This window comes from Myxine glutinosa, unplaced genomic scaffold (assembly GCF_964187855.1).
Source record: "Myxine glutinosa unplaced genomic scaffold, kmMyxGlut1.1 SCAFFOLD_413, whole genome shotgun sequence".
Classification (NCBI taxonomy): domain Eukaryota; kingdom Metazoa; phylum Chordata; class Myxini; order Myxiniformes; family Myxinidae; genus Myxine; species Myxine glutinosa.
In genome coordinates, this window is record NW_027616515.1 from 214,919 (window position 1) to 237,196 (window position 22,278).

At 39.5% G+C, this 22,278-nt stretch overlaps 1 protein-coding gene across 2 annotated transcripts in view; it reads right to left on the reverse strand.

The window, feature by feature from the left end:
• LOC137438047 (uncharacterized) overlaps positions 1 to 18,487 on the reverse strand; it is a 40,899-nt gene extending 22,412 nt beyond the window's left edge. Inside the window, exons 1-5 of one of the 2 annotated variants that reach the window (XM_068132924.2) lie at positions 18,118 to 18,487; positions 17,827 to 17,945; positions 2,618 to 2,829; positions 2,380 to 2,452; positions 2,111 to 2,263 (exon numbers count right to left, since the gene is read on the reverse strand). In XM_068132924.2, the coding sequence (XP_067989025.2) occupies positions 2,111 to 2,263; positions 2,380 to 2,452; positions 2,618 to 2,829; positions 17,827 to 17,908 (520 nt within the window). In that variant the 5' untranslated portion in view covers positions 17,909 to 17,945; positions 18,118 to 18,487. The remainder of the gene's footprint in view (positions 1 to 2,110; positions 2,264 to 2,379; positions 2,453 to 2,617; positions 2,830 to 17,826; positions 17,946 to 18,117) is intronic. The other variant, XM_068132931.2, reaches the window with a different exon arrangement.
• Between the last annotated feature and the right edge of the window lie 3,791 nt (positions 18,488 to 22,278).

Here is a 22,278-nt window from a genome sequence, read left to right on the forward strand (position 1 = left end):
ATGCAGAAAATAGGGCAAAATGGAGAACATCGTCATGGGGACCGCAAGGCTAACCCTCGCTGTAGCAGGGAAAATGGCCTTAAAATGCCTGTTGCTGTTGTTGTCTTTCCAGACCAGTGTGCTCTGTTTTGATATACATTAATGTATACTTTATTACCTCCTGAAAATGCTTTGTCTATTGCTCTGTCCAATGCGGTTGGTTACTAGCTTGTCATGTGGAATGTTTGTGTACAATGTGGAAAAATCAAAGGTCGAGACATTTGGCCTTACCTTTGTTGTTGATGTTATGGATACTGTCGATTACCGGTTTGGAATTGTCAATGATCCAGAATTTCTTAATACCAGAATAAAAGTTTCATGGTAGTTTTTTGTAAGCATTTATAGATTAGTTTCATTGCCGCTGTAATACTGCCCGACAAAGGTTCAAAACTACATTCTCTACTTGCGATGATGAACCTCATCTTAAAAGGGTGTTTGTGCATTTTTGGGATCCAGTAAATGAATGGTAATTTATGGTGTTTATCCGGAACTAACAGTCTTCTCACGGTTGAGTGATTTGTATGGTGTTGTATCAAGTCTGTTTTGTTATCGTTACTCATTTTGTAGGTCTTTGAAATTCCCGTGTCCAAGCCCAATTCTTCAAAAAGTGTTTGAATGTAGAATGTTTTACATACAAATGCAATATTATTATTATTTGCTTTGTCAATTGGAACAATAATAGTGTTTGAAGCTACCTTAAGCAATCACGTGTCTCTGGATTGTTTAAAATTGCCTTTGGATTATTGATTCAAACTTTTCTTTTCAAATCAACAATTCTCCTTTTCACATGTTTCTCCATCTCCTCCAACCATAAAGCCATTTGTGTGTTTGGTACTTTATGTTTATCAATTTGTTCTTTCATCTATTCGCCCAGTCCCATCATTGTAAGTTCCATTGCTTTATTCCAGTTTATTCTTTTGTTTTCTCCATAATTTGCTCCTTTTGTAAGTAATGCACGTAATCTTTTATCTTTCACTATTCTGAGATCACCTGTGATGACGTGTTTATGATGTGGATCGTTGAATGCGGAATGTTCACAATTACAATGATGTGTGTTATTTAACCATTCCTCTATGTCTATAGATTGTACAGCGTCCTTGTAGTTTAAGATCTTTCCCCGAATTGAATTTCCCAGAGTGAACACAACTCTTGGTCGCTCTCTGTTGTATAGTTTCTGGAAATTTACTCCACACTTATGTTGAAGTATTTTCTCAATATTTATCATTTCCACCCCTTTGTTATCAAACATAATTTTGATGATATCATTGTCTTGTCTACAATCAACTTCTTTAGGTTCCTCTTTGTACATTCTATGATCAATCATGTCCAGAATTGCTTCCATGTGTTGGATTGGGAGTTCCACTTAATCGTCCTCTTCCATTAATCTGTTCACGATTTTCCAAACTTTCCAGTTTTGTTAAGGTATTGATCTTAATTCTGCTGCTGTCAAGTAATGTGCAGATATTTGATTTGTTAAGATCTAACCACTCATTTATAGTTTGTTGTGGTGTGTCTATAATTGGAACACAGACACATTATTCGTATGTAGCCTGTGGCTGCTTGGCTGCATCATTTTCTGGGAGCGCACAGCTGTGCCGCTGATGCAATGCTGGTACCGTATTTTCTGGTTTATTGACCGCACTTTATTGGCAAAAAAAAAAAAGGTTAAAAGTTAGGGGTGTGGTCAATACACCGGAAAATACGGTACTCATTTTGCCGACCTCGGAAAGATGACAGGCCGAGTCGCCCACCTGGTGTTAATTCAATGGCACATCAGGGGATTGAAATGAAGACCCTACGATATTAAGCCAGCCACCTTAATCGTTAAGCAAACAGGCTAATGCAGAAATGATTTGGATCAACAGCCCCAATTATTCCTACCTTGTGGGGTTGGCAAGGGAAAGACCCGCTCCCCACCTCCCCAAAAAAATTATAATGAACGGGACAGTTAAAAGGTATGTGTGCCACCACTGCACCTTCCTGCTGAACAAAAGTAGGAATGATTTAGCATCTACAAAAATAGAAAATAAAAAATAAAAAATACCCTTAACCTGCAAGATATTGTACTTGCCAAATCGCATGTATGATGGCAGTGGCTCAGGGCTGGGAAGCGAGGAAACCGAAGGAGTTGAAATTTCAAATTGTGGAAGTGGGAATCGTGGCAATCCCGCTAGCAGGAGGTCGGCAAAAGAATGTTCTTCTGGAACGCCAACTATTTCCGCCTCTGAATAAAGAAATTGAAAATAAAGTTTATTAAAATAAATAAGTAAAACTCACCAGAAGCTCATCAGGAACACCGAACACACCCAGCTTCACATGCACACGTTGGACAAAACTTACCAAGCGGATCCCAAGGAATAAATTTTTCAATGTCTGGCCATTCGTCCTCTTTCACTCGAGCCAAGCTTGGGACCTGTTGTACAAAGTTATACATTGTCAAAATAATTACAAAACAAAGACAATACAAAATAAATAAATTAATAAATAAATGTACTGTATGTACTGCAGTATCAGCATTCTTCATTTATGTAATTGAGGAAAAACCACAACTACAATCACCAAATGCTGCAGCACAAACCTTCCCAGGTTCCACAAACTTATTGGGTGCAATGTTTGGGAGCTTCGACGCAGGGGTCGCCAGTTTCGACGCAGGGGTCGCCAGTTTCGACGCAGGGGTCGCCAGTTTCGACGCCGGGGTCGCTTGACGATCCACATTTACACTGACGAGGGCAGGGCGTGAAGAGACGGGGAGGGTTGACTTCGTCCTCCATGGGGTCTTGTGTGTCGAACCTGTCGAAGAAACATCGAAATGGGATCGATATTAAAGTAAAAGATTAATGTTAAAAATAAAGGAAGGTCAAATCATCCCACAAAACAAATGGGACAAGTACACATACATTCAAAGTACACCGCCCCATGCCAAATAATTAAATATGCTGCAGCGCGGCATTGCCGGGGCGCCTCCGGCGCCCGGCAATACCACAGTGCAGCTCATTGAGGCTGCATTGGGAGGGAGAGGTGTACACTAATTGATTGATTAATTGTATAATTAAAATCAATAAAAGATTATCACAAAATATTTTCATAATCAATTGGCTAATCGCATAACTAAACCACTAGTGCTTCATCCGAAGATGTATCTTTTAGAAATTTAATTAAATGTCATTTATAAAAAATTTAATAATTAATTGATTACTCAATAAATAATTAATCGATTAATCAATAAATAATTAATAGATGAAATGATTAATCAATAAATCAAAAATATCCTTGATAGCCACATCACTTGGTCACTCATGTCCAAATATTAGCTTCCCAGCTCAAAAGGTGCCTGAGATATTGGCCAAATGAGAAAGAAAATAAATGATTAATAATGAAAATAAATAAATAATAATCATAAAAAAATTAAATTATTAATCAATTTGGTCAGAGAACACAAACTACCACTATTTCATCAGAATGTGTAACTTTAAAAAAAAAAATTTTTGTCATTAATCGAATAATTAAATAATTAATCGATTCATTGATTAATTAATAAATCAAAAATAGCCTTTGCAGCCAAATCACCTGGTCATTGGCATGTCCAAATATCAGCTTCCTAACTCAAAAGGTGCCTGAGTTAATGGTCAGAAGAGAAAGGAAATTTGATTAATTAAATAAGTACTTAATTAATCGCGAATAATTAAATAACTCCTCAATTTATTGATTATTCCAAAAAAAAAATACCGTTTTTGACAAAGGACTTGCTCACTATTGTGCCGAAATTTCAGCTTCCTAGCTCAAAGGATGGCTGAGATATCGTCCGGACAAACAAACAAGAAAGAAAACAAGTAAAGACAAGTACACATACATTCAAAGTACACCGCCCCATGCCAAATAATTAAATATGCTGCAGCGCGGCATTGCCGGGGCGCCTCCGGCGCCCGGCAATACCGCAGTGCAGCTCATTGAGGCTGCATTGGGAGGGAGAGGTGTACACTAATTGATTGATTAATTGTATAATTAAAATCAATAAAAGATTATCACAAAATATTTTCATAATCAATTGGCTAATCGCATAACTAAACCACTAGTGCTTCATCCGAAGATGTATCTTTTAGAAATTTAATTAAATGTCATTTATAAAAAATTTAATAATTAATTGATTACTCAATAAATAATTAATCGATTAATCAATAAATAATTAATAGATGAAATGATTAATCAATAAATCAAAAATATCCTTGATAGCCACATCACTTGGTCACTCATGTCCAAATATTAGCTTCCCAGCTCAAAAGGTGCCTGAGATATTGGCCAAATGAGAAAGAAAATAAATAAATGATTAATAATGAAAATAAATAAATAATAATCATAAAAAAATTAAATTATTAATCAATTTGGTCAGAGAACACATAAACTACCACTATTTCATCAGAATCTGTAACTTTAAAAAAAAAAATTTTTTTGTCATTAATCGAATAATTAAACAAGTACACATACATTCAAAGTACACCGCCCCATGCCAAATAATTAAATATGCTGCAGCGCGGCATTGCCGGGGCGCCTCCGGCGCCCGGCAATACCGCAGTGCAGCTCATTAAGGCTGCATTGGGAGGGAGAGGTGTACACTAATTGATTGATTAATTGTATAATTAAAATCAATAAAAGATTATCACAAAATATTTTCATAATCAATTGGCTAATCGCATAACTAAACCACTAGTGCTTCATCCGAAGATGTATCTTTTAGAAATTTAATTAAATAAGTCATTTATAAAAAATTAAATAATTAATTGATTACTCAATAAATAATTAATCGATTAATCAATAAATAATTAATAGATGAAATGATTAATCAATAAATCAAAAATATCCTTGATAGCCACATCACTTGGTCACTTATGTCCAAATATTAGCTTCCCAGCTCAAAAGGTGCCTGAGATATTGGCCAAATGAGAAAGAAAATAAATAAATGATTAATAATGAAAATAAATAAATAATAATCATAAAAAAATTAAATTATTAATCAATTTGGTCAGAGAACACATAAACTACCACTATTTCATCAGAATCTGTAACTTAAAAAAAAAATTTTTTTGGGTCATTAATCGAATAATTAAATAATTAATCGATTAATTGATTAATTAATAAATCAAAAATATCCTTTGCAGCCAAATCACCTGGTCATTGGCATGTCCAAATATCAGCTTCCTAACTCAAAAGGTGCCTGAGTTAATAATGGTCAGAAGAGAAATGAAATTTAATTAATTAAATAAGTACTTAATTAAACGCTAATAATTAAATAACTCCTCAATTAATTGATTATTCAAAAAACAAAAAATACCGTATTTGACAAAGGACTTGCTCACGACTGTGCCGAAATTTCAGCTTCCTAGCTCAAAGGATGGCTGAGATATCGTCCGGACAACCAAGAAAGAAAACAAACAAGAAAGAAAACAAACAAACAAGAAACCAGAGTGAAAACTGAGTACTCTCTTTCAGCGTGCGTCACTGCCGAGCCCCCTTTGGTGCCCGGCAATGACGATTTGCAATGCCTGGAGATGGCATAGGAAAGGAGCGGTGTACAATAATTAATCGATTAATTGATTAATTAATAAATCAAAAATATCCTTTGCAGCCAAATCACCTGGTCATTGGCATGTCCAAATATCAGCTTCCTAACTCAAAAGGTGCCTGAGTTAATAATGGTCAGAAGAGAAATGAAATTTAATTAATTAAATAAGTACTTAATTAAACGCTAATAATTAAATAACTCCTCAATTAATTGATTATTCAAAAAACAAAAAATACCGTATTTGACAAAGGACTTGCTCACTACTGTGCCGAAATTTCAGCTTCCTAGCTCAAAGGATGGCTGAGATATCGCCCGGACAACCAAGAAAGAAAACAAACAAGTACAAATACATTCAAAGTACACCGCCCCATGCCAAATAATTAAATATGCTGCAGCGCGGCATTGCCGGGGCGCCTCTGGCGCCCGGCAATACCGCAGTGCAGCTCATTGAGGCTGCATTGGGAGGGAGAGGTGTACACTAATTGATTGATTAATTGTATAATTAAAATCAATAAAAGATTATCACAAAATATTTTCATAATCAATTGGCTAATCGCATAACTAAACCACTAGTGCTTCATCCGAAGATGTATCTTTTAGAAATTTAATTAAATAAGTCATTTATAAAAAATTAAATAATTAATTGATTACTCAATAAATAATTAATCGATTAATCAATAAATAATTAATAGATGAAATGATTAATCAATAAATCAAAAATATCCTTGATAGCCACATCACTTGGTCACTCATGTCCAAATATTAGCTTCCCAGCTCAAAAGGTGCCTGAGATATTGGCCAAATGAGAAAGAAAATAAATAAATGATTAATAATGAAAATAAATAAATAATAATCATAAAAAAATTAAATTATTAATCAATTTGGTCAGAGAACACATAAACTACCACTATTTCATCAGAATCTGTAACTTTAAAAAAAAAAAAATTTTTGTCATTAATCGAATAATTAAATAATTAATCGATTAATTGATTAATTAATAAATCAAAAATATCCTTTGCAGCCAAATCACCTGGTCATTGGCATGTCCAAATATCAGCTTCCTAACTCAAAAGGTGCCTGAGTTAATAATGGTCAGAAGAGAAATGAAATTTAATTAATTAAATAAGTACTTAATTAAACGCTAATAATTAAATAACTCCTCAATTAATTGATTATTCAAAAAACAAAAAATACCGTATTTGACAAAGGACTTGCTCACTACTGTGCCGAAATTTCAGCTTCCCAGCTCAAAGGATGGCTGAGATATCGCCCGGACAACCAAGAAAACAAGAAAGAAAACAAACAAGAAAACAAGTACACATACATTCAAAGTACACCGCCCCCATGCCAAATAATTAAATATCCTACAGCGCGGAATTGCCGGGGCGCCTCTGGCGCCCGGCAATACCGCAGTGCAGCTCATTGAGGCTGCATTGGGAGGGAGAGGTGTGCACTACTTGGTTGATTAATTGTATAATTAAAATCAATAAAAGATTATCACAAAATATTTTCATAATCAATTGGCTAATCGCATAACTAAACCACTAGTGCTTCATCCGAAGATGTATCTTTTAGAAATTTAATTAAATAAGTCATTTATAAAAAATTAAATAATTAATTGATTACTCAATAAATAATTAATCGATTAATCATTAAATAATTAATAGATGAAATGATTAATCAATAAATCAAAAATATCCTTGATAGCCACATCACTTGGTCACTCATGTCCAAATATTAGCTTCCCAGCTCAAAAGGTGCCTGAGATATTGGCCAAATGAGAAAGAAAATAAATAAATGATTAATAATGAAAATAAATAAATAACAATCATAAAAAAATTAAATTATTAATCAATTTGGTCAGAGAACACATAAACTACCACTATTTCATCAGAATCTGTAACTTTAAAAAAAAAATTTTTTTTGCCATTAATCGAATAATTAAATAATTAATCGATTAATTGATTGATTAGTTAATAAATCAAAAATATCCTTTGCAGCCAAATCACCTGGTCATTGGCATGTCCAAATATCAGCTTCCTAACTCAAAAGGTGCCTGAGTTAATGGTCAGAAGAGAAAGGAAATTTGATTAATTAAATAAGTACTTCATTTAAAAAAAAAAAAACCACCTTTAGAGGCCATTTTTCCCCGCAAGCGGGGGTTGGCCTTTTTCGGGAACCGTGGTTGTTGTTGTTTTTCGGTCCCCTTTTTGAAGCAATGTTTTATGGCCGGATGCCCTTCCTGACGCCAACCCTTTTTGCCGCCTTTAACGACAAGCAGGGAATTACCAGTGAACTGGTACTCAATTTGCCGACCTCGGAAGGATGACAGGCTGAGTCAACCCCCCTGGCGTTAATTTCAGCGATTGACCGGGATTCGAACCCAGGATCCTAGGATCCTAAGCCGGCACCCTAGCCGCTAGCCCAACACCAGGGATAAATAAGTACTTCATTAATCGCTAATAATTAAATAACTCCTCAATTTATTGATTAATCAAAAAATAAAAAATACCGTTTTTGAGAAAGGACTTGCTCAATCTTGTGCCTAAATTTCAGCTTCCTAGCTCAAAGGATGGCTGAGATATCGTCCGGACAACCAAGGAAACAAGAAAGAAAACAAACAAGAAAACAAACAAGTACACATACATTCAAAGTACACCGCCCCATGCCAAATAATTAAATATGCTGCAGCGCGGCATTGCCGGGGCGCCTCCGGCACCCGGCAATACCGCAGTGCAGCTCATTGAGGCTGCATTGGGAGGGAGAGGTGTACACTAATTGATTGATTAATTGTATAATTAAAATCAATAAAAGATTATCACAAAATATTTTCATAATCAATTGGCTAATCGCATAACTAAACCAGTAGTGCTTCATCCGAAGATGTATCTTTTAGAAATTTAATTAAATAAGTCATTTATAAAAAATTAAATAATTAATTGATTACTCAATAAATAATTAATCGATTAATCAATAAATACTTAATAGATGAAATGATTAATCAATAAATAAAAAATATCCTTGATAGCCACATCACTTGGTCACTCATGTCCAAATATTAGCTTCCCAGCTCAAAAGGTGCCTGAGATATTGGCCAAATGAGAAAGAAAATAAATAAATGATTAATAATGAAAATAAATAAATAATAATCATAAAAAAATTAAATTATTAACCAATTTGGTGAGAGAACACATAAACTACCACTATTTCATCAGAATCTGTAACTTTAAAAAAAATTTTTTTTGTCATTAATCGAATAATTAAATAATTAATCGATTAATTGATTAATTAATAAATCAAAAATATCCTTTGCAGCCAAATCACCTGGTCATTGGCATGTCCAAATATCAGCTTCCTAACTCAAAAGGTGCCTGAGTTAATAATGGTCAGAAGAGAAATGAAATTTAATTAATTAAATAAGTACTTAATTAAACGCTAATAATTAAATAACTCCTCAATTAATTGATTATTCAAAAAACAAAAAATACCGTATTTGACAAAGGACTTGCTCACTACTGTGCCGAAATTTCAGCTTCCTAGCTCAAAGGATGGCTGAGATATCGCCCGGACAAACAAACAAGAAAACAAACAAACAAGAAAGAAACCAGAGTGAAAACTGAGTACTCTCTTTCAGCGTGCGTCACTGCCGAGCCCCCTTTGGTGCCCGTCAATGACGATTTGCAATGCCTGGAGATGGCATAGGAAAGGAGCGGTGTACAACAAGAAACCAGAGTGAAAACTGAGTACTCTCTTTCAGCGTGCGTCACTGCCGAGCCCCCTTCGGTGCCCAGCAATGACGATTTGCAATGCCTGGAGATGGCATAGGAAAGGAGCGGTGTACAACAAAGAAAACAAACAAGAAACCAGAGTGAAAACTGAGTACTCTCTTTCAGCGTGCGTCACTGCCGAGCCCCCTTCGGTGCCCGGCAATGACGATTTGCAATGCCTGGAGGTGGCATAGGAAAGGAGCGGTGTACAACAAACAACCAGAGTGAAAACTGAGTACTCTCTTTCAGCGTGCGTCACTGCCGAGCCCCCTTTGGTGCCCGGCAATGACGATTTGCAATGCCTGGAGATGGCATAGGAAAGGAGCGGTGTACAACAAGTACACATACATTCAAAGTACACCGCCCCATGCCAAATAATTAAATATGCTGCAGCGCGGCATTGCCGGGGCGCCTCTGGCGCCCGGCAATACCGCAGTGCAGCTCATTGAGGCTGCATTGGGAGGGAGAGGTGTACACTAATTGATTGATTAATTGTATAATTAAAATCAATAAAAGATTATCACAAAATATTTTCATAATCAATTGGCTAATCGCATAACTAAACCACTGGTGCTTCATCCGAAGATGTATCTTTTAGAAATTTAATTAAATAAGTCATTTATAAAAAATTCATTGATTACTCAATAAATAATTAATCGATTAATCAATAAATAATTAATAGATGAAATGATTAATCAATAAATCAAAAACAAGTACAAATACATTCAAAGTACACCGCCCCATGCCAAATAATTAAATATGCTGCAGCGCGGCATTGCCGGGGCGCCTCCGGCGCCCGGCAATACCGCAGTGCAGCTCATTGAGGCTGCATTGGGAGGGAGAGGTGTACACTAATTGATTGATTAATTGTATAATTAAAATCAATAAAAGATTATCACAAAGTATTTTCATAATCAATTGGCTAATCGCATAACTAAACCAGTAGTGCTTCATCCGAAGATGTATCTTTTAGAAATTTAATTAAATAAGTCATTTATAAAAAATTAAATAATTCATTGATTACTCAATAAATAATTAATCGATTAATCAATAAATACTTAATAGATGAAATGATTAATCAATAAATCAAAAATATCCTTGATAGCCACATCACTTGGTCACTCATGTCCAAATATTAGCTTCCCAGCTCAAAAGGTGCCTGAGATATTGGCCAAATGAGAAAGAAAATAAATAAATGATTAATAATGAAAATAAATAAATAATAATCATAAAAAAATTAAATTATTAATCAATTTGGTCAGAGAACACAAACTACCACTATTTCATCCGAATCTGTAACTTTAAAAAAAAAATTTTTTTTGTCATTAATCGAATAATTAAATAATTAATCGATTAATTGATTAATTAATAAATCAAAAATATCCTTTGCAGCCAAATCACCTGGTCATTGGCATGTCCAAATATCAGCTTCCTAACTCAAAAGGTGCCTGAGTTAATAATGGTCAGAAGAGAAATGAAATTTAATTAATTAAATAAGTACTTAATTAAACGCTAATAATTAAATAACTCCTCAATTAATTGATTATTCAAAAAACAAAAAATACCGTATTTGACAAAGGACTTGCTCACGACTGTGCCGAAATTTCAGCTTCCTAGCTCAAAGGATGGCTGAGATATCGTCCGGACAACCAAGAAAGAAAACAAACAAGAAAGAAAACAAGTACACATACATTCAAAGTACACCGCCCCATGCCAAATAATTAAATATGCTGCAGCGCGGCATTGCCGGGGCGCCTCCGGCGCCCGGCAATACCGCAGTGCAGCTCATTGAGGCCGCATTGGGAGGGAGAGGTGTACACTAATTGATTGATTAATTGCATAATTAAAATCAATAAAAGATTATCACAAAATATTTTCATAATCAATTGGCTAATCGCATAACTAAACGACTAATGCTTCATCCGAAGATGTATCTTTTAGAAATTTAATTAAATAAGTCATTTATAAAAAATTAAATAATTAATTGATTACTCAATAAATAATTAATCGATTAATCAATAAATAATTAATAGATGAAATGATTAATCAATAAATCAAAAATATCCTTGATAGCCACATCACTTGGTCACTCATGTCCAAATATTAGCTTCCCAGCTCAAAAGGTGCCTGAGATATTGGCCAAATGAGAAAGAAAATAAATAAATGATTAATAATGAAAATAAATAAATAATAATCATAAAAAAATTAAATTATTAATCAATTCGGCCACAGAACACATAAACTACCACTATTTCATCAGAATCTGTAACTTTAAAAAAAAAAATTTTTTGGGCATTAATCGAATAATTAAATAATTAATCGATTAATTGATTAATTAATAAATCAAAAATAGGCTTTGCAGCCAAATCACCTGGTCATTGGCATGTCCAAATATCAGCTTCCTAACTCAAAACGTGCCTGAGTTAATGGTCAGAAGAGAAAGGAAATTTGATTAATTAAATAAGTACTTAATTAATCGCTAATAATTAAATAACTCCTCAATTTATTGATTAATCAAAAAAAAAAAATACCGTTTTTGACAAAGCACTTTCTCACTATTGTGCCGAAATTTCAGCTTCCTAGCTCAAAGGATGGCTGAGATATCGCCCGGACAAACAAACAAGAAAACAAGGAAACAACCAGAGTGAAAACTGAGTACTCTCTTTCAGCGTGCGTCACTGCCGAACCCCCTTTGGTGCCCGGCAATGACGATTTGCAATGCCTGGAGATGGCATAGGAAAGGAGCGGTGTACAACAAACAAGTACACATACATTCAAAGTACACCGCCCCATGCCAAATAATTAAATATGCTGCAGCGCGGCATTGCCGGGGCGCCTCTGGCGCCCGGCAATACCGCAGTGCAGCTCATTAAGGCTGCATTGGGAGGGAGGGGTGTACACTAATTGATTGATTAATTGTATAATTAAAATCAATAAAAGATTATCACAAAATATTTTCATAATCAATTGGCTAATCGCATAACTAAACCACTAGTGCTTCATCCGAAGATGTATCTTTTAGAAATTTAATTAAATAAGTCATTTATAAAAAATTAAATAATTAATTGATTACTCAATAAATAATTAATCGATTAATCAATAAATAATTAATAGATGAAATGATTAATCAATAAATCAAAAATATCCTTGATAGCCACATCACTTGGTCATTCATGTCCAAATATTAGCTTTCCAGCTCAAAAGGTGCCTGAGATATTGGCCAAATGAGAAAGAAAATAAATAAATGATTAACAAGTACACATACATTCAAAGTACACCGCCCCATGCCAAATAATTAAATATGCTGCAGCGCGGCATTGCCGGGGCGCCTCCGGCGCCCGGCAATACCGCAGTGCAGCTCATTGAGGCTGCATTGGGAGGGAGAGGTGTACACTAATTGATTGATTAATTGTATAATTAAAATCAATAAAAGATTGTCACAAAATATTTGCATAATTATCAATTGGCTAATCGCATAACTAAACCACTAGTGCTTCATCCGAAGATGTATCTTTTAGAAATTTAATTAAATAAGTCATTTATAAAAAATTAAATAATTAATTGATTACTCAATAAATAATTAATCGATTAATCAATAAATACTTAATAGATGAAATGATTAATCAATAAATCAAAAATATCCTTGATAGCCACATCACTTGGTCACTCATGTCCAAATATTAGCTTCCCAGCTCAAAAGGTGCCTGAGATATTGGCCAAATGAGAAAGAAAATAAATAAATGATTAATAATGAAAATAAATAAATAATAATCATAAAAAAATTAAATTATTAATCAATTTGGTCAGAGAACACATAAACTACCACTATTTCATCAGAATCTGTAACTTTAAAAAAAAAAAATTTTTTGTCATTAATCGAATAATTAAATAATTAATCGATTAATTGATTAATTAATAAATCAAAAATATCCTTTGCAGCCAAATCACCTGGTCATTGGCATGTCCAAATATCAGCTTCCTAACTCAAAAGGTGCCTGAGTTAATAATGGTCAGAAGAGAAATGAAATTTAATTAATTAAATAAGTACTTAATTAAACGCTAATAATTAAATAACTCCTCAATTAATTGATTATTCAAAAAACAAAAAATACCGTATTTGACAAAGGACTTGCTCACTACTGTGCCAAAATTTCAGCTTCCTAGCTTAAAGGATGGCTGAGATATCGTCCGGACAAACAAACAAGAAACCAGAGTGAAAACTGAGTACTCTCTTTCAGCGTGCGTCACTGCCGAGCCCCCTTCGGTGCCCGGCAATGACGATTTGCAATGCCTGGAGATGGCATAGGAAAGGAGCGGTGTACAACAAACAAGAAAGAAAGCAAGAAAACAAACAAGAAACCAGAGTGAAAACTGAGTACTCTCTTTCAGCGTGCGTCACTGCCGAGCCCCCTTCGGTGCCCAGCAATGACGATTTGCAATGCCTGGAGATGGCATAGGAAAGGAGCGGTGTACAATATCCTTGATAGCCACATCACTTGGTCACTCATGTCCAAATATTAGCTTCTGAGCTCAAAAGGTGCCTGAGATATTGGCCAAATGAGAAAGAAGATAAATAAATGATTAATAATGAAAATAAATAAATACTAATCATAAAAAAATTAAATTATTAATCAATTCGGTCACAGAACACATAAACCACCACCATTTCATCAGAATCTGTAACTTAAAAAAATTTTTTTTTTGTCATTAATCAAATAATTAAATAATTAATCGATTAATTGATTAATTGATTAATTAATAAATCTAAAATATCCTTTGCAGCCAAATCACCTGGTCATTGGCATGTCCAAATATCAGCTTCCTAACTCAAAAGGTGCCTGACTAATGGTCAGAAGAGAAAGGAAATTTGATTAATTAAATAAGTACTTAATTAATCGCTAATAATTAAATAACTCATCAATTAATTGATTAATCAAAAAACAAAAAATACCGTTTTTGACAAAGGACTTGCTCACTATTGTGCCGAAATTTCAGCTTCCTAGCTCAAAGGATGGCTGAGATATCGCCCGGACAAACAAACAACCAAGAAAACAAACAACCAGAGTGAAAACTGAGTACTCCCTTTCAGCGTGCGTCACTGCCGAGCCCCCTTCGGTGCCCAGCAATGACGATATGCAGCGCCTGGAGATGGCATAGGAAAGGAGCGGTGTACAACAAACAAGAAACCAGAGTGAAAACTGAGTACTCTCTTTCAGCGTGCGTCACTGCCGAGCCCCCTTTGGTGCCCGGCAATGACGATTTGCAATGCCTGGAGATGGCATAGGAAAGGAGCGGTGTACAATATCCTTGATAGCCACATCACTTGGTCACTCATGTCCAAATATTAGCTTCCCAGCTCAAAAGGTGCCTGAGATATTGGCCAAATGAAAAAGAAAATAAATAAATGATTAATAATGAATATAAATAAATAATAATCATAAAAAAATTAAATTATTAATCAATTTGGTCAGAGAACACATAAACTACCACTATTTCATCAGAATCTGTAACTTTAAAAAAAAAAATTTTTTTTGTCATTAATCGAATAATTAAATAATTAATCGATTAATTGATTAATTAATAAATCAAAAATATCATTTGCAGCCAAATCACCTGGTCATTGGCATGTCCAAATATCAGCTTCCTAACTCAAAAGGTGCCTGAGTTAATGGTCAGAAGAGAAAGGAAATTTAATTAATTAAATAAGTACTTAATTAATCGCTAATAATTAAATAACTCCTCAATTTATTGATTAATCAAAAAAAAAAAATACCGTTTTTGACAAAGGACTTTCTCACTATTGTGCCAAAATTTCAGCTTCCTAGCTCAAAGGATGGCTGAGATATCGCCCGGACAACCAAGAAAGAAAACAAACAAGTACACATACATTCAAAGTACACCGCCCCCATGCCAAATAATGAAATATCCTACAGCGCAGCATTGCCGGGGCGCCTCTGGCGCCCGGCAATACCGCAGTGCACCTCATAGAGGCTGCATTGGGAGGAAGAGGTGTTCGCTAATTGATTGATTAATTGTATAATTAAAATCAATAAAAGATTATCACAAAATATTTTCTTAATCAATTGGCTAATAGCATAACTAAACCAGAAGTGCTTCATCCGAAGACCTATCTTTTAGAAATTTTATTAAATGTCATTAATAAAAATTAAATAATTAATTGATTAATCAATAAATAATTAATCAATTAATCAATAAATAATTAAGCAATTAAATGATTAATCAATAAATCAAAAATATCCTTGATAGCCACATCACTTGGTCACTCATGTCCAAATATTAGCTTCCCAGCTCAAACGGTGCCTGAGATATTGGCCAAATGAGAAAGAAAATAAATAAATGATTAATAATGAAAATAAATAAATAATAATCATAAAAAAATTAAATTATTAATCAATTTGGTCAGAGAACACATAAACTACCACTATTTCATCAGAATCTGTAACTATAAAAAAAAAGATTTTTTGGTCATTAATCGAATAATTAAATAATTAATCGATTAATTGATTAATTAATAAATCAAAAATAGCATTTGCAGCCAAATCACCTGGTCATTGGCATGTCCAAATATCAGCTTCCTAACTCAAAAGGTGCCTGAGTTAATGGTCAGAAGAGAAATGAAATTTAAATAATTAAATAAGTACTTCATTAAACGCTAATAATTAAATAACTCCTCAATTAATTGATTAATCAAAAAACAAAAAATACCGTTTTTGACAAAGGACTTGCTCACTATTGTGCCGAAATTTCAGCTTCTTAGCTTGAAGGATGGCTGAGATATCGCCCGGACAACCAAGAAAACAAACAAACAAACAAGAAACCAGAGTGAAAACTGAGTACTCTCTTTCAGCGTGCGTCACTGCCGAGCCCCCTTTGGTGCCCGGCAATGACGATTTGCAATGCCTGGAGATGGCATAGGAAAGGAGCGGTGTACAACAAGTACACATACATTCAAAGTACACCGCCCCATGCCAAATAATTAAATATGCTGCAGCGCGGCATTGCCGGGGCGCCTCCGGCGCCCGGCAATACCGCAGTGCAGCTTATTAAGGCTGCATTGGGAGGGAGAGGTGTACACTAATTGATTGATTAATTGTATAATTAAAATCAATAAAAGATTATCACAAAATATTTTCATAATCAATTGGCTAATCGCATAACTAAACCACTAGTGCTTCATCCGAAGATGTATCTTTTAGAAATTTAATTAAATAAGTCATTTATAAAAAATTAAATAATTAATTGATTACTCAATAAATAATTAATCGATTAATCAATAAATAATTAATAGATGAAATGATTAATCAATAAATCAAAAATATCCTTGATAGCCACATCACTTAGTCACTTATGTCCAAATATTAGCTTCCCAGCTCAAAAGGTGCCTGAGATATTGGCCAAATGAGAAAGAAAATAAATAAATGATTAATAATGAAAATAAATAAATAATAATCATAAAAAAATTAAATTGGTAATCAATTTGGTCAGAGAACACATAAACTACCACTATTTCATCAGAATCTGTAACTTAAAAAAAAAAATTTTTTGGGTCATTAATCGAATAATTAAATAATTAATCGATTAATTGATTAATTAATAAATCAAAAATATCCTTTGCAGCCAAATCACCTGGTCATTGGCATGTCCAAATATCAGCTTCCTAACTCAAAAGGTGCCTGAGTTAATAATGGTCAGAAGAGAAATGAAATTTAATTAATTAAATAAGTACTTAATTAAACGCTAATAATTAAATAACTCCTCAATTAATTGATTATTCAAAAAACAAAAATACCGTATTTGACAAAGGACTTGCTCACTACTGTGCCGAAATTTCAGCTTCCTAGCTCAAAGGATGGCTGAGATATCGTCCGGACAACCAAGAAAGAAAGCAAGAAAACAAACAAACAAGAAACCAGAGTGAAAACTGAGTACTCTCTTTCAGCGTGCGTCACTGCCGAGCCCCCTTTGGTGCCCGGCAATGACGATTTGCAATGCCTGGAGATGGCATAGGAAAGGAGCGGTGTACAACAAACAAACAAGAAACCAGAGTGAAAACTGAGTACTCTCTTTCAGCGTGCGTCACTGCCGAGCCCCCTTTGGTGCCCGGCAATGACGATTTGCAATGCCTGGAGATGGCATAGGAAAGGAGCGGTGTACAACAAACAACCAGAGTGAAAACTGAGTACTCTCTTTCAGCGTGCGTCACTGCCGAGCCCCCTTTGGTGCCCGGCAATGACGATTTGCAATGCCTGGAGATGGCATAGGAAAGGAGCGGTGTACAACAAGAAAACAAGAAACCAGGAAAACAAACAAACAAACAACCAGAGTGAAAACTGAGTACTCTCTTTCAGCGTGCGTCACTGCCGAGCCCCCTTCGGTGCCCGGCAATGACGATTAGCAATGCCTGGAGATGGCATAGGAAAGGAGCGGTGTACAATAACGAACCTGGGATAGAACCCAGGCGGGATCGAGGCAGTGGAGTCGCTGGATAGAGGTTTTCGGTCCCAATCAGGTGCAGGTCGGACATGATGGGCTATTCAATCCGCCAGGGACAGTTCTACAATCTACATGGAGTGCACACGTAACCAAGAGTCAACAAGCCGTGAAATACACGTGACGAAATTACTCAATCCAGTGTAAGTGTAAGAACCCAACACCAGCCCAGACAAAAAACATGGCATTCACTCTTCAAACTAAGATTCAAAAACTGAAAAAGCGAAACAAAACAAACCTGACCTGCCACAACAATCCACAGAACACCTATGAAGATGACGAAAGGCCCAACTCACCGACCAGTTCCGTGAACCGAGGAACAAAACAATAACGAACCAGCGACCCCTCAATCTTTTAAATCCAACGGCCTGAGCTCTCATTGGCTCTTGTAACTCACGTGATTAATCGTCAAAATTAAAATAAAACCATTAGGCTAAATAAATATCTGCAACATATATTCCTCATTTTAAATTGAAGCGAAAATTAATGTAGCGTTACGTGGTTCAAGAAACGCTGTTTACGAGTATTCACTTTTTAGATAAATCGGACGCACCGAAAGAAAGTGAAAAAGGCTTCATGGGCCGACTGTCTCCTCTTCTTCTTCTTCTTACACAATTTTACTTCTTCTTCTTCTTTATTCGCCATTAAATAGCGTTTTCAGAGCCGCGAGACTTTAGACACGCCACACACCAAAACCTTTGAACCTCCCCAAAGAGCCATGATGTTCATGTTTCCCTAAAATTCCAGAGGGACTTCCCACTCTCTTTTAAGAATCTTAGCACAACTTTACAGGTGGTTTCATGTGCATTCTGTGGCTGCTTGGCCGCATCATTTTTTATGGGGACGCAGCTGTGTCGCTGATGCAGTCAGTGCCCTTGTTACCAGTAAGCTGGTACTCTCGGAAGGATGACAGGTTGAGTCAACCCACCTGGTGTTAATTCAACGAGCCGACAGGGCTCAAACTCAGGAACTTAGGATCTCAAGACAACCGCCTTAAATGGTCTCCTCCTGTGGTGACGTTCCTTTTATAATTGAATAAATCACCATTCGGATTGTTCCACAAGATAATGAAAACGAATGCACCTTCCACAGTTTCCAAAGTAGATTAGAAAAACGACATATTTGTCACAAAACAACTCGGGTACTCTGAAAAGCCCGTTTATCGGGCAGCAATATATATACACACATTATCCCGGAGCGTTTGCCCGGGAAAGGCGAGAGGGGGCGTGGCCGGGCGTCCTGGCCGCGGCCTGGCAAGTCGAGAGCGGGCGTGGCCGGGCGTGCCCGGGCATGCCCAGGCGTCCCGGCCGAGGCCTGGCAAGTTGAGCGCGGGCCTGCCCGGGCATCCTGGACGAGCCCGGCATGGTGATCGCTCCGCGTCCTTGGTAGGTGCATGGCGATTGTGTAAACCCAGCGGTAGCCGCTACACACGTCCCCCCAGAATCGACTTGCACCGGCAGGGTCAATTTGAGGGGGGTCCTGATGACCCGGCCGAAGCGACCCCTGGCGGGTCGTGGGGGGGGGGGGGGTGGTCCGGTGTGGTGGTGGGCGGTCGAGTGGGGGGCACCGTGGACGGGGGGCGGCCTCACAGCGGCGGAAGGGCCAACCGTGGCGGTTGGTCGATGTCCACGTGCGCCGGCTTGAGGCGGTCCACCGCAATCCGGTCCGACCTGCCGCCAATGTCGATGACGAACGACTTGTCGTCCCGTCGCAGGACCCGGAAGGGCCCGTCGTACGGCGGCCGCAGTGGCCCCCGATGTGCGTCATGACGCACAAAAACGTACTCCGCTGTGCGAAGCGCTGGGGGGACATAGGACTGGGGATCACCGTGGTGGGATGTTGGCACGGGGGCAAACCGTCGGGCGGCCTCCTGGAGGTCCGAGCGCTGGTGAGCTGCGGACCAGGGACTGGTAGCGTCGGGCATGAATTCGCCCGGGACACGTAGCGCCTGGCCGTAGACAAGCTCGGCGGTGGATGCCCGGAGGTCCTCCTTGGGGGCCGTGCGGAGGCCCAAAAGGACCCACGGCAGCCGGTCGGCCCAACCGCCGTCTTGAAGGCCGGCCATGAGCGCGGCCTTCATGGAGCGGTGGAATCGCTCACACAACCCGTTGGCTTGGGGGTGGTAGGCCGTAGTACGGTGGAGCTTGACCCCCAGGTTGCGGGCGACCGTGCCCCACAGCTCGGAGGTGATCTGCGGTGCGCGGTCTGACGAGATGTCCGCCGGTGCACCAAAGCGGGCGACCCAGGTGGCGATGAAAGCCTGCGCCACGTCGGCGGTGGTGTTGGAGACGAGGGGAACGGCCTCCGGCCACCTGGTGGTCCTGTCCACCATGGTGAGCAGGTGTGTGAACCCCCGTGATGGGGGGAGGGGGCCCACCAGATCCACGTTGACGTGGTCGAAACATCGTTCGGGCACGGTGAAAGGTGCCAGTGGGGCCTGGTTGTGTCGGTGGACCTTGGCCTATTGGCAGGCTGTGCAGGTGCTGGTCCAATCACGGACGTCCTGTCGAAGGCCGTGCCAGACGAATCGCGCCGACACCAGCTTCTGGGAAGATTTTCGGCCCGGGTGGGAAAGGCCGTGAAGGGAGGCGAAGATGCGGCGTTGCCAGGTAACGGGCACGATGGTGCGAGGCTGGCTTTGGGAGACGTCGCAGAGCAGGACAGTGTCCGCGAAGGGGATGTCGGCCAGGCGGAGGCCCGTGTCCGCCGCCCGGAGGGCTTGCACCATGGTGTCGGTGGTTTGGTCCGCCGCCATAAGCGCGAAGTCCACGCCGAGGTGGACCGCGTTCGCGCTGGCCCGAGAAAGACAGTCGGCCACGGCGTTGTTTTTGCCGGCAACGTGCCGGATGTCCGTGGTAAACTCCGACACGGCGGAGAGGTGGCGCTATTGGCGGGCCGACCACGGCTCCGTGACCTTGGCCATTGCGTAAACCAACGGCTTGTGGTCGACGAACACCGTGAAGGGTCGGCCCTCCAGGAGGTGGCGGAAATGGCGAACGGCCAGGTGTAGACCGAGGAGCTCACGGTCAAACGTGCTGTATTTGAGCTCGTTCGGCCGGAGCTGCCGGCTGAAAAAAGCGAGTGGCTGCCAAACCCCGTTCACCCATTGCTCATGTACGGCGCCCACCGTGTAGTCGGAGGCATCCGTGGTGAGGGCGATGGGAGCGTTGAGCACTGGGTGAGCGAGCAGTGTTGCGTCGGCGAGGTCCCGCTTTGAGCTTTGGAAGGCCGCGTCCATTGCTGCAGACCAGACGATGTCGTGCTTGGCCGGCTTGCCCCGGAGGGCTTCGTCGAGGGGCCGCATGAGTTGAGCAGCGCGGGGCACGAAGCGGTGATAGAAATTCACCATTCCCAGGAATTCCTGCAGGGCCTTTTTGGAGCGCGGACGCGGGAACTTGGTGATGGCCTCGACCTTGGTTGGCAGCGGCACGGCCCCGTTCTTGGTGATGTGGTGGCCCAAAAAATCAACGGCCGTCCTGCCGAAGTGGCATTTGGCCGGGTTGACGATGAGGCCGTGCTCGCTGAGGCGCCCGAACAGTGTTCGGAGGTGGAGGAGGTGCTCGGCCCGGGACGTGCTGGCGACGAGGATGTCGTCCAGGTAAACGAAGAGGAACGGCAGGTCACGCAGCACGCCGTCCATCAAGCGCTGGAACGCCTGAGCTGCGTTCTTGAGGCCAAACGGCATCCGTAGGAATTCGAATAAGCCGAATGGCGTGATGACGGCCGTTTTAGGGACGTCGGCCGCCCTGACAGGTACCTGGTGATATCCCCGTATGAGATCGATTTTTGAAAAAATGACCCGTCCTGCCAGACGGGCGGAGAAGTCTTGGATGTGCGGGATCGGATATCTGTCGGGGGTGGTAGCGTCGTTAAGGCGGCGGTAGTCGCCACATAGGCGCCAGCCGCCCCTGGCTTTGGGACGATGTGTAGTGGCGAAGCCCACGCGCTACCGGAGCGCCGCACAATGCCGAGGTGTTCCAAAGCGTCGAACTCGACTTTGGCCACGGCGAGCTTGGCTGGGTCGAGGCGGCGGGCTCTGGCGTAGACCGGCGGGCCCGTGGTTGGTATGTGGTGCTCGATCCCATGTCGTACTGCGACGGCCGAAAACGTCGGCCGCGTGAGGGCCGGGAACTCCGTGAGCAGGCCAGCAAACTCGTTCGCCGCCGGGAGGGCGCATGCCAGCTCGGTCGGAGCGGAGCTGCTCAATGTGCATACCAGGGAGCTGAAGGTCTCGGCATTGATGAGGCGACGCTGTTGGATGTCCACCAGCAGTCCGTGTGCGCAGAGGAAGTCGGCACCTAGCAGAGCCATGGGCACGTTTGCAGTTACAAACGTCCAAGTAAAGCGTTGGCCGCCGAAGCAGAGGGTGACGTTGCGCGGGCCGAAGGTGCGGATGGCCGATCC